Consider the following 12572-nt stretch of genomic DNA (forward strand, 5'->3'; position numbering starts at 1 on the left):
GGCTGCCAGCTAAAATACTTTGCATGATCAATCCCTATACAAAAAGTTACATGTTGTTTATCTGAAATTCAAATTTAAATAAGTCTCTCAGTCTCATTTCAGTTCAGTCACTCAGTCATGTCCAACTCTTTGCGACCCCATGAACCACAGCACTCCAGGCCTCCCTGTCCATCACCAACACCCAGAGTCCACCCAAACCCATGTCCATTGTGTCAGTGATGCCATCCAACCATGTTATCCTCTGTCGTCCCCTTCTCTTCCTGCCCTCTATCTTTCCCACCATCAGGGTCTTTTCCAATGAGTCAGCTCTTCGCATCAGGTGGCCAAAGTATTGGACTTTCAACTTCAACATCAGTCCTTCCAATGAACACCCAGGACTGATCTTTAGGATGGACTGGTTGGATCTCCTTGCTGTTCAAGGGACTCTCAAGAGTCTTCTCCAACACCACATTTAGAAAGCATCCATTCTTCGGTGCTCAGCTTTCTTTATAGTTCAACTCTCACATCCATATATGACCACTGGAAAAACCATAGCCTTGACTAGACGGACTTTTTTGACAAAGTAATGTCTCTGCTTTTCAATATGCTATCTAGGCTGGTCATAACTTTCCTGCCAAGGAGCAAGCGTCCTTTAATTTCATGGCTGCAGTCACCATCTGCAGTGATTTTGGAGCCCAGAAAAATAAAGTCTGACGCTGTTTCCACTGTTTCCCCATCTATTTCCCATGAAGTGATGGGCCCAGATGCCATGATCTTCGTTTTCTGAATGCTGAGCTTTAAGCCAACTTTTTCACTCTCCTCTTTCACTTTCATCAAGAGGCTTTTTAGTTCCTCTTCACTTTCTGCCATAAGGGTGGTGTCATCTGCATATCTGTGGTTGATTCCAGCTTGTGCTTCTTCCAGCCCAGCATTTCTCATGATATACTCTGCATATAAGTTAAATAAGCAGGGTGACAATATACAGCCTTGATGGACTCCTTTTCCTATTTGGAACCAGTCTGTTGTTCCATGTCCAGTTCTGAGTGTTGCTTCCTGACCTGCATACAGGTTTCTCAAGAGGCAGGTTAGGTGGTCTGGTATTCCTATCTCTTGAAGAATTTTCCAGTTTATTGTGATCCACACAGTCAAAGGCTTTGGCATAGTCAATAAAGCAGAAAGAGATGTTTCTCTGGAACTCTCTTGCTTTTTCCATGATCCAGCGGATGTTGGCAATTTGATCTTTGGTTCCTCTGCCTTTTCTAAAACCAGCTTGAACATCAGGGAGTTCATGGTTCATGTATTGCTGAAGCCTGGCTTGGAGAAGTTTGAGCATTACTTTACTAGTGTGTGAGATGAGTGCAATTGTGTGGTAGTTTGAGCATTCTTTGGCACTGCCTTTCTTTGGGATTGGAATGAACACTGACCTTTTCTAGTCCTGTGGCCACTGCTGAGCTTTCCAAATTTGCTGGCATATTGAGTGCAGCACTTTCACAGCATCATCTTTCAGGATTTGAAATAGCTCAACTGGAATTCCATCACCTCCACCAGCTTTGTTCGTAGTGACCCCCCAATAAATCTGGCAACCCTATCCTACTTGGTATTCTATCTTCTAATTTCTGATTGTTTCAGTCTTTCCTTCACTCTATGCCAGAATTACATTTCTAAAACAAAGATGAGAATATTTTATAGAACTGACAGAAATTATCTGACAGCTCCAAGTTGCCTAGAGTAAGAGAATCCAAATTCTTCAGTATGATATTAAAGTCAGTCACTTCTCTGGCTTCAGTTCAGGATTCTAGTTCCAATTTATATCTTTCCTTTCAACTATACTGGGAAAATCAGCCAGCACTAAACACGTCATGTACCTGTATATTTGTGCTTTTGCTCAAAATGCTGGCTTAGCTTAAACCTTAAAGGCCCAGTTCAAATACCGTCTATTTCACAAGGCTTTATCCTAATCTCATCTCCATGGCAATATCCAGATCTTCCTTCGCACTTCTGTAACATTTTCATTCCATTACAGCCCAACTGCAATTTTTTTTCATAGTTAGATGTTATTTGTGGGCAAGAACTCAAAGTAATTTTTATACACAAAAAACCAAAAATACATTGAGTCTTAATTATTTATTAGACACCATTTGAGGACTTTGCAACTCACTGATCAGCAACTCTGTGATTTAGGTGGCATTATTTTCTCTAGCTATAGTCTCCATGTATGCTAGCTCAGTGTTCTACATTCAATAGGAATTCATTAAATTTTTTAATTGAATGGAGAGCTTTTATTTGGGATAATGTACTTCGGGCCCATTCAAGTGAATGTTTTCCTCAGAGTCAATGTAATTTTAATCGATTCATTAATAATCTGCTTTGTCCTAGAAAGAATTAAAGATAACTTGATCTGTTATATACAGATGACATCTCTTATACAAAGGCAGTGCACTGGGTTGATTTACCATAATTTACTATGAAAAAATGAAGAATTAAAAAATATTATGTAAAAAACAAAAATATGAAAAAGGGAAAATATTTAAATTAGACTGGCATATTAAATGTTTATTATAATTTGCTGGATGGGGAGTGGTTCTTAACATTTCCCAGGAATCAGTCTTAATAAACTGAGAGCTTGTTTGAATTCTAATTATTTAAAGGAAATTAATTTATTAAATTCTTAAAATTTCTTTCTAAAAAAGAAAAATTAAAATTTATTCTCTTTAAAAATTTAAAAAAATTAAGAAACTGAGGTCTGGGTCTTTATACGATTCATTTCAGAGTCAAGGTGAGGATATCTTTATGGCAGGAAGATTACATTATTATGGTTTATATCCACAACATCTTTGTAATCAAATGGATCATTACTGAAAATGAGGTAGCATCACACAGGCAATGTATCTGACAACATGATACAACTGGAAGTCTGCTTTGCCACTCTGAGCTGTAGGAAGTGAGGAATGTGAGAAATAATGGCCAGTGCAGAAGCCTAGACTTGGGAGGCTTGTTTGTTCTGATGAACTGACATCTTTGCTAGTAAGGTCAAAGGTAAACAATGTTTATTTCCTGTTTCACTTCCAGGTGTGGCCTGTGCTTTTCCAGTCATTTAACAAAGAAGGCATGTGACACCTACTCACATTTTTGGAACGACATCCAGTGAGAGTATGTAGCTGTGGCTCTTGCTGACAAAAATGATAAATTTGAGAGGACACACATTTCAACCCCTAATTCCTCCTTGGGTATTTTTCTAAATTTTTAACTATTTATTTGCTCTGCAATCATCTGAAGAAAAATAACACTTTAAAAGTACTTTTTTTCTGTGCTTACCACCATATTATAAAGTAGAGAATATTAGTAAAGTATTAAAAAGTATTATTAATTGTTTCTTTCTTAGCTTCCCACAACAAAACAGTTATGCAGTGATGAGATAACCATTTAAAACAAATGATTCACTTGGTTGACTGTATTTTGGAGAGGCTAGAGGCTTTGGACAAAGGAGTTACTTTGTTCTTAGCTTCTCTCTCATTGTCTTTTCAGCTATGACCACTGCAGTAGATGAGGAAAGAAGGTTTTAAGGCATTTTGTCTTTAGGTATAGTCATGTAAGAACAAGACTAGCTTCAGCTCAGGATGGTTCCAGCAGGGCTGGTGTGAGGCAGATGTGAGCACCAATTTTGCCCAACCAGTAGTACTTATAGTTCATGAATTTTTATTTTATAGTGTAGACAACCAACAACCTACTTCCTCAGGAATAGGTGACAGTCTAGAATTTGCCCTATTTTGAACAATAAAATTGGTTCAAAATGTACCTACCCATAACAAAGTAAAACCTCAGGTTCCCGTAACCAGTAGTGTCCAGGTAAGGGGTACATATTTTCCTCTCTCCATCTTTGAGGAAGACCATTGATAAACCTGATTCTATTGTTCCACATTCTGTACCAATGACAGCTCCCACGATGTCCCACCTTTAAAAAAATGACAAACACTAACAGTTAGAATATTAAGTCAAAGCTTTACAGAGTATAACATTTTATTTTTAATGAGGAATATTTACTTAGTAATAAATAATTCTGAAATAAAGATGTGGTATCTCCAATTTTCTTGAAGAGATCTCTAGTCTCCCTTTCTATTACTGTCCTCTATCTCTTTGCATTGTTCATTTAAGAAGGTCTTATCTTTCCTTGTTACTCTCTGGAACTCTGCATTCAGCTGGACCAGAAAGAAGGCTTAGCACTGAAGAATTGATGCTTCTGAACCATGGTGCTGGAGAACACTCTTGAGAGTTCCTTGGACACAAGGAGATCAAACCAGTCAATCCTAAGGAAAATCAACCCTGAATATTCATTGGAAGGTCTGGTGCTGAAGCTGAAGCTCCAACACTTTGGCCACCTGATGTGAAGAGCAGACTCACAAGACCCTGATGCTGGGAAAGACTGAAGGCAAAGGAGAAGAGGGCAGTGGAGGATGAGATGGTTAGACAGCATCACCAACTCAGCGGACATGAATTTGAGCACATTTTGGGAGATAGTGGAGGACAGAGGAGCCTGGTGTGCTGCAGTCCATGGGGTCGCAAAGAGTTGGACATGACTTAGCAACTGAACAACAACAACAAAGATGTGGCACTACAGGTTTTAGGTAATGAAAATGAAAGGGATAGTGTTAGTCGGTCAGTCATGTCAGACTCTTTGCAACCCCATGGACTGTACCCCGCCAGGCTTCTCTTTCCATGGGATTTTCCAGGTAAGAATACTGGAGTGGGTTTCCATTTCCTTCTCCAGGGTATCTTCCTGACCCAGGGATCAAGCCCAGGTCTCTGGCATTACAGGCTGATTCTTTACTACTGAGCCACCAGGGAAGCTCCTAAACAAAGTTTTAAACACATTTTTTCACTATTACAGTTTTTCTGTGGAGAAAAATTTGATCAATGCAATGTATAGTGTGACTTCCCTGGTGGCTCCGTGGTAGGGAATCTGCCTGCAATGCAGGAGCTCTAGGAGTCACGGGTTCGATCCCTGGCTTGGAAGATCCCCTGAAGGAGGCCATGGCAACCCACTCCAGTATTCTTGCCTGGAGAATCCCAGGGACAGAGAAGCCTGGTGAATACAGTCCAAAGGTAGCAAAGAGTCAGACACAACTGAAGCCGACTAAGCATGCATGATATGTATAGTGTATCTGCTACATAATAGCCTTTATCCTCAATGTACTTAAACAGTTGAGATTGGGGATCAGTTTTGAACTAAGGAAACAGGAAATCATAAAAGATAGTACCATAATATTATAAATACTTGTATGGTATTTCACACATTAGAAATAGTTATAGAATGAAAAGTCAAACAACTTGGCAAAAGTCTAGCAAGTTTTCAGAAAGGGGATGAGATTTAAATATGCAGAAAAGAATAAAAATATTTACTATTTAAAAACTCTTGTATCTCCTTAGTATTTATCTCTGCTCATGTCTAATTTGGCCATTGCTTTTCACACAACTAACTTGTCTACACAAGAAACTGGGATACACAGACATAAGTGGCTTACCTAAGGCCAACTGCCTGTTTAGCTCTGAAATCGAGATAAGATATTCTGTTTCTTAGTTCACTGTTATTTTAGTAGTTGCACTTCTAAGAAGGGTACTGTGCCAGGACAATTATGTTGAACCGTTTGAGACCAAAATGTTTAGAAAATGTTAATTTTTGTTTTCTTTGTATTTTAACAGATTATATCAATCATTTAAGGAAAAGCAGCTCCTAATAGTACTGCTGCTGCTGCTGCTAAGTCACTTCAGTCATGTCCAACTCTGTGCGACCCCATAGATGGCAGCCCACCAGGCTCCCCCATCCCTGGGATTCTCCAGGCAAGAATACTGGAGTAGGTTGCCATTTCCTTCTCCACCTAATAGTACTAGACTACTGTAAATACCAGGAACCTCTCTCCACTCACACAAGAAAATTTCACACTGGTTCATTGGTCTTTTACCTGCTCCATTTATCCCAATTAAGCCACTCAGTCTACTGATCCACAAAGCAAGTTAAGGTTATAAATGATGCATATGACGACTCCTTTTAGGCATCCATCTGCTTTAGAGTATTTTCAAAATGAAAGATTAAATTGGAAAAGATGGAATTGTCACAGACTAAAAGAACGTTTTATTCAAGTGAGAAATGAGATTAGCAGTCTTTTTCTCTTAATTATTAGTTATAACTAAGTAACTCTTTTAATCTAAATGAATTGTTTTCATGACTTCTACCACAGAGAGGGTTATATGAGACATGATTTATATTATCTCTTTTTTTTTTTTTTTTTTTTTTTTTTTGAAAATTTTTTTTTTTTATTTTTATTTTTTTTTAATTTTAAAATCTTTAATTCTTACATGTGTTCCCAAACATGAACCCCCCTCCCACCTCCCTCCCCATAACATCTCTGTGGGTCATCCCCATGCACCAGCCCCAAGCATGCTGTTAAAAAGAATTCATTTGAATCAGTTCTGATGAGATGGACGAAACTGGAGCCGATTATACAGAGTGAAGTAAGCCAGAAAGAAAAACACCAATACAGCATACTAACACATATATACGGAATTTAGAAAGATGGCAATGACGACCCTGTATGCAAGACAGGAAAAAGACGCAGCTGTCTATAACGGACTTTTGGACTCAGAGGGAGAGGGAGAGGGTGGGATGATATGGGAGAGTGGCATTCTATCATGTATACTATCATGTAAGAATTGAATCGCTAGTCTATGTCTGATGCAGGATATATTATCTCTTTTTAATCTTTTTTAAAACATATTCCATTTTATTCTAATTTTCATTTCTCCCAATATATTTGAAGATAACAAAAGTGAGGTTATTCTCCTTAAAATAAATATATTACATATATATATGCAATAAAATAAATAAATACAAAGATATATACAAATATATATTACAATAAAAGGAAATAGAAAATTTAGTCAGCTTCGAAGAGGAAAGTGGGGAGAAATCTGAAAAGTCACTTTGTAAAAGTCTCACTGCTTTAAATAAATTATCTTTCATTATTTAAAAATTCAGTAGGAGCTTCTTATGGCACAAGCTCATTCGTTCATGAATTTGTATAAACACTGGCTCGAGCTTAGTTGGAGGCAAAGTATCCTTCAGGGGGTCTCAGAGCTGAATCAACTACTGAGGGACCTGACAGACACCTGCCCGGACTTCAGAATCCCTCTCTGTCAGGTTGCAAAGTGTAGTCTATTCCAATTACAAAAATGTCATGGTCTCTGACTCTCTTAATATAATAATTACATGAAGTAAAATTATGATATAACCAAATCTTTTTTGTTTTCTGTTACAATTTAACTTTTTGTGAACTATTACAAATTTGATTGTCAATATGTTTATGGGCATGAAAATGCCATTTGAATCAAGAGATGTTAGTATTTCAGAGATTTTGTACTGATGTTCTTTCTGCAAACAATATTCTTGCCCAGCCAGCATGGCTGACTCCCTAATCTCCTTTAGATATTTATGATGATGTCACTGACTCAATGAAGTCCTCCTTAGACATCTAAAATTGCAACCTCCAATACACCTATACGTGACACTCCTCCCAATCTGCTTTAATTTTCTCATTAAGAAATATATAAAATCCAAATTATACTACAATATAAAAACAGTATAAATTATAAGACATATCCTGTTTGCTAAATAGTCTCATTTAACATACTGCATTTTTCATTTACATATCTTGTTCATAAACATCACCAAATCTTTGAGTCCAGCAGTGGTATTTACAGAGCTCTATAGTTTTAGCAATATCTTGGATGGTACTGCAATTTCCCTGAAAAGGAGTGTTACTTCTCTACAGTTTAAATTGTTTTCCCCAAGGAAATGTGGTTCTTTGTGAACTGCATTTGAAGGAATGTCTGCCTAGAGGGAAGAACTCTCTACAACATAGCAATTTATATTTATTCTTTGATGGCTAATTCTAAAAAAAAAATCCCTTACATTATTTATTATAAATACATTGGTATCTATTATTTATAACAGAATGGGGCAAAGTTAGAATATGCAAAAAAATTTAATAATCAATAAAATGCCTTAAGGCAACTTTGTTCCTTAGAGGTAGAAGGGCAAAATAATATTTAATTTATATTTTAGTGTATGTCCTTCTACTTTTTGTATCAAAAAGAGAATTCTTTTTGTAAGCAAAACTAATTTAAAGAACTTTTTTTTTAACCGGAAAGCTGGTGATCCTCCCTATTAGCTGCTTTGGAAGGCTTTGAGAATATAATTACATTTTAATCAGCTCACACTTTAATAGTTTTAAGAATGATACGAAAGTATAACTGATTCATTTTGTTGTTCACCTGTAACTAACACAATATTATAAATCAGCAGTACCCCAATAAAAATTAAAATAAGAATGATATGGAGTAAAACTTAAAAGTTCTCACCAAAAAAAAACAAAAGTGAGATGATAGATATGCTAGTTAACTAGATTTTATAATGTTTATGTATATCAAATCAACATGATGGACACTTCAAATATCTTACAACTTTATATGTTAACTGTATCTCAATAAAGCTGAAATTAAAAATACCATTTTCATGATGCATATTCTTCAAAGGCCAATCTGGCAGTAATTATCAAAATGAAAATTACATATATACATATATATGTATAGGTATATATCTGATTCTTTAATTTTCTTTTTTCTTCTTTTAGGAATTTCTCTTTCAGAAATACTTTAACCAGTATACAAAAAATCTATCACAATATTCTTTGACTATCAACAGAGGTCCAGATAGATAAACTGGTACAGTGCTTTTCTGAAATAATGATATATATTCACTGACTAGAAGAGACATTCATAATATATTGTTAAGTTTTTAAAAATCAAGTTTAATAAGGAAAATGTGACCCTAGAGAGTATTTTTGTATGGTCACAGAAAAATTTCTGAATGAATATATACCAGAAAACATGTCTACATTTTAACAGTGAAGAGTGGGATTCACATTGGAAGACTTTTACTTTTTACTTTACACATTTCTTTTCTTTTGCAAAAGGAAAATCACTTTCAGAAAAAGGAAGAAAAACATTTCATTTATATGTGTTAGAATTCAGAATGAAAAGTTAAATTATTTCATCATAGATTGATGAAAATACTAAGAATATGAACACAGGAAACAGAGGTCTTATATTTTAAACACCTTTCCCCCCCCCCCCCCCCCCCTACAAATATTGGTACAAAAGCCTCTAAAAGGTAGTGGAACATTTCACATGATCTATGAAGATCTGTTTTATTATATTTTCCAGAATATATTAAACCACCTAAAGTTGATGACTTTAGGCTTGAACTAAAATATAGAATAGAGCCTGGCTATAAGAGCCTACATTTACCAGATTCATAACATTTTTTTAATCTACTAGAAATTCTCTGAGACTGAGTAAGTTCATTACATCCATAAGGTCTCTATTTGGGATGAATTCTTTGATATTTAATAAGGAATGTGCCATAGGTAAAGATTCTTCCACATTCATTTATATTCATGAGGCTTATCTCTAGCATAAGTCCTGTGAGGTCTAGCAAGGTGTATACTTTGACTAAAGGCTTCTCCACCTTCATTGCATTTATAGGTTTTTCCTCCAGCATGACAGCTTAGGTGAAGGTAAAGGATGAGTTCTCTTTGAAGGCTTTCCTGTATGAACTGCATTTAAAAATTCTTTTCTTCAACTGGTTCCGCTATATTTCACTCAAATTCAATTTTGTCTTAGGTTTTTATTACATGCATTATTTTTATTTACACTCTTGTTGGAATAACATTAATAAAGAGTATTGGCTTCAGAATGGTAGAAAACACTCAGCTTCCTCACCAATAAAACAGAAATATGACCTAGACTGAGTATGTTTAGAGAAAAAGATGTATCGCCTGGCATATTACAGTTTCAAATAATGTTAGTTTCCTTTTCTCCCCACCCCCACCGCCCTGTAAAATGTAGTGCTATTTTTGTTTTAAAATAAGTCAAAGTGGCAATTCAAATGAAATTCTAAATTACAATGAGTATTTTTTCATATTAGAATTAGCAGAGCAGCAATCTTGCACAAAGTTGCAGTACAACATGCAAAATGTAATTGCTTAATCAATTTAAGCAAGGAGATACTCAGCTGAAAGAAAACTGTACTTTTGATCAGTGGGTCTTTCATACAGTCCAAGATTTGGGCTACAAACCTATCTGGGAATTTAAATTTATTACTTATGTGATCTAAATGGTCAAGTGGTTTTGCTTTAAGAATAATGAATGTGCCTCTTAAAAAAAAAAAAGGAGACCCACTTAATACAATGTTAACTTAAGACTGTCAATCTGTCCTTGATTCACTTATCCTGAATTGTAAAGCTTAAATAAAATCCCTCTGGAGCATTATAAGCATCTTGTGAAAAGGATCCTAACCCAGAGGTAACATAATTCTTGGTAGGATAGAGGGAAGAATTTGTAGAAAATATCAAGAAGATGCTCAAACTGTTCTGAAGAGTTTTAAATAGTTTTAAGACCAATTTTTAATAAAAGCATCAACTGACATGGAAGGGGCTATAATGGAGATTGTTCTTGTTGGCCTATATGTAGTTTAGGTTTTCAAGGATATATGTAACATTCTTTGGGATTATCTCCCCAGAAGGGGAAGCCAATATAAATTTGTTTTATTAAGTTTATATTGCCTTTTTCTTGGCTTTATTCCAGTGAATAGCACTGAAATTTAAGAAAGACATTTTGAAAGACATTTTGAAGTTTAAAAGACAGTTGCAGGTATGACCCACTTTTCTAAGCAATGACATTAAAAAATATAACTAATATGTTGTATTTTGGTCTCTCTACCGTAAATTCCTGATCAGAGACTAAGTTACGGCTGACCTGAGGAAAACATTCTCTGTGCTCAATTTTTTTCTGTAATCTTTGATGAGATGTTTTAAAATGTATTTCTTGAAATAATTTCTTCAGAACAAATTTATAAAGCAATTCTCTTAATAGGGCGTGGGTGGTGGCAGAATGGCAGTCTTAAGACTGGAGGTTGGAGGGAACTGGGAATAGTCAGTTTAGCAGTTGAGACACTATTCTTTCTGTTTGCCCTCTGGCATCCCTTCTATGTCTTGCTAGTGTTTTGGAATTCTGGGTATTTCATCTATTTTCTATGATGATAGCTATATTCTCATTATTAGAAAACTGGAAGACAAAAACAATTAATATTTTACTATATTTCTAATATTTTATATGTGTATTTCAACATGGTCATGAAAATATTACACAGATGGTTTTGAATTTTGCCTTTTTTCATTTATATTAATAATATATACTTTCTCCAGATTGTTATTAACTCTTTAAAAATGGGTTACATAATATTTTATTATATATGCCAAACTAGTCATTATTTTGTTGTCATACTTCAAAATATATCACTAAATATATTATTTATCATAATTTATGGGGCTGAGGAATTAAATTCTCAATTTTCTAATGCTCCTAGATGTGTTCTATTAATAGATATCCCCAAGCTATGTTTCTTGAGGTATCAGAGTTCTGCCTTTCCTTCATATAAACTCCTAAATATTCAGGAGTGCCTTGTGGTCAGTGTGGAGCAGGTGAGCTACTGAAGAAAGACTATGGAGAATAAAGACAAGCTGAAGAAGTGGGCATCTGAACACTTCAGTGCCAGCAGCCTCTTCTAACACCGCTACAGAAAAATCCTATCGTGGTCTAATGTTGTTCCAAGCTGTGAGGAATTAAGATTCAAATTTCATTCTCTTTTTTCTGTGACTTTAGTAAGGAGAGCTCTTTCTTGAAGAGGAAGACAGTTGCTGTATGCTGGATGCTCACATGGACAGCTAGTTTGGAGGCGGAAGAGGTTATTCAAGAATGGCAGTGCCAAAAGTAAAAATAAAAATGTGCTGCAAATTAAACAAGGAATTCCAGAACAATTTTGGCATACCTAATTATATGAACTTATTTTATTATTTGAAAATTTACTGTTTATGTTTTAAAATAGAAAAACAATTTGCTTAAATAGAAAGCAATGTTAGAACCCACATCAAAAGCAAATGTGAACAAATAAGAAGTCTTTTAACAGCTTGAAACAAGTTTACTCTGATCCATTTTAGCAATTCCATGGTTTCAAAATATATCCAATTATCATTTTAACTAATATTGTCTTTCTTAAAATGACCTCCCATTAATTTACTTAGAGAATCTCATTTAGGTTTTATTGGACTATTTAATTTTGTTTGTGTTTCTTTTATATCTTATTAGTTTCTATGAGCATAATTTTTCTTTGAGTACCACTTTGGTCATATCCTATTACCAACAGTAATCACAGTTGGAACAGCAACCAATTTTTAATTTTTTTTGATTGCTTGTTATGTGTCATGCACGGTGCAAAGTGCTCTTCATATATTATTGCATAAAATATTCCTTTTTAGTCCTTTTATTAAATCTGAATTCTATTTTATATGGTTTGAATCTGCTATTAATGTGCCTCCTTGCTTCTTTTGTTGCATTTATCTGGTATATTAGTTTTTTTCATTGACTTTTAACTTCTTATGTTATTCTAGTTTAAGTCTTTCATATATAGCAGATATATAGCT

At 35.1% G+C, this 12572-nt stretch overlaps 1 protein-coding gene across 1 annotated transcript in view; it reads right to left on the minus strand.

Moving 5' to 3' along the window:
- The window catches only part of RELN (reelin), a 536555-nt gene that overhangs the window by 195765 nt on the left and 328218 nt on the right, over window positions 1-12572 (minus strand). The window contains exon 12 of the mRNA XM_052638374.1: window positions 3780-3931. Within this exon, the coding sequence (XP_052494334.1) occupies window positions 3780-3931 (152 nt within the window). The remainder of the gene's footprint in view (window positions 1-3779; window positions 3932-12572) is intronic.

Source organism: Budorcas taxicolor, chromosome 4 (assembly GCF_023091745.1).
Source record: "Budorcas taxicolor isolate Tak-1 chromosome 4, Takin1.1, whole genome shotgun sequence".
NCBI classification, from domain to species: Eukaryota; Metazoa; Chordata; class Mammalia; order Artiodactyla; family Bovidae; genus Budorcas; species Budorcas taxicolor.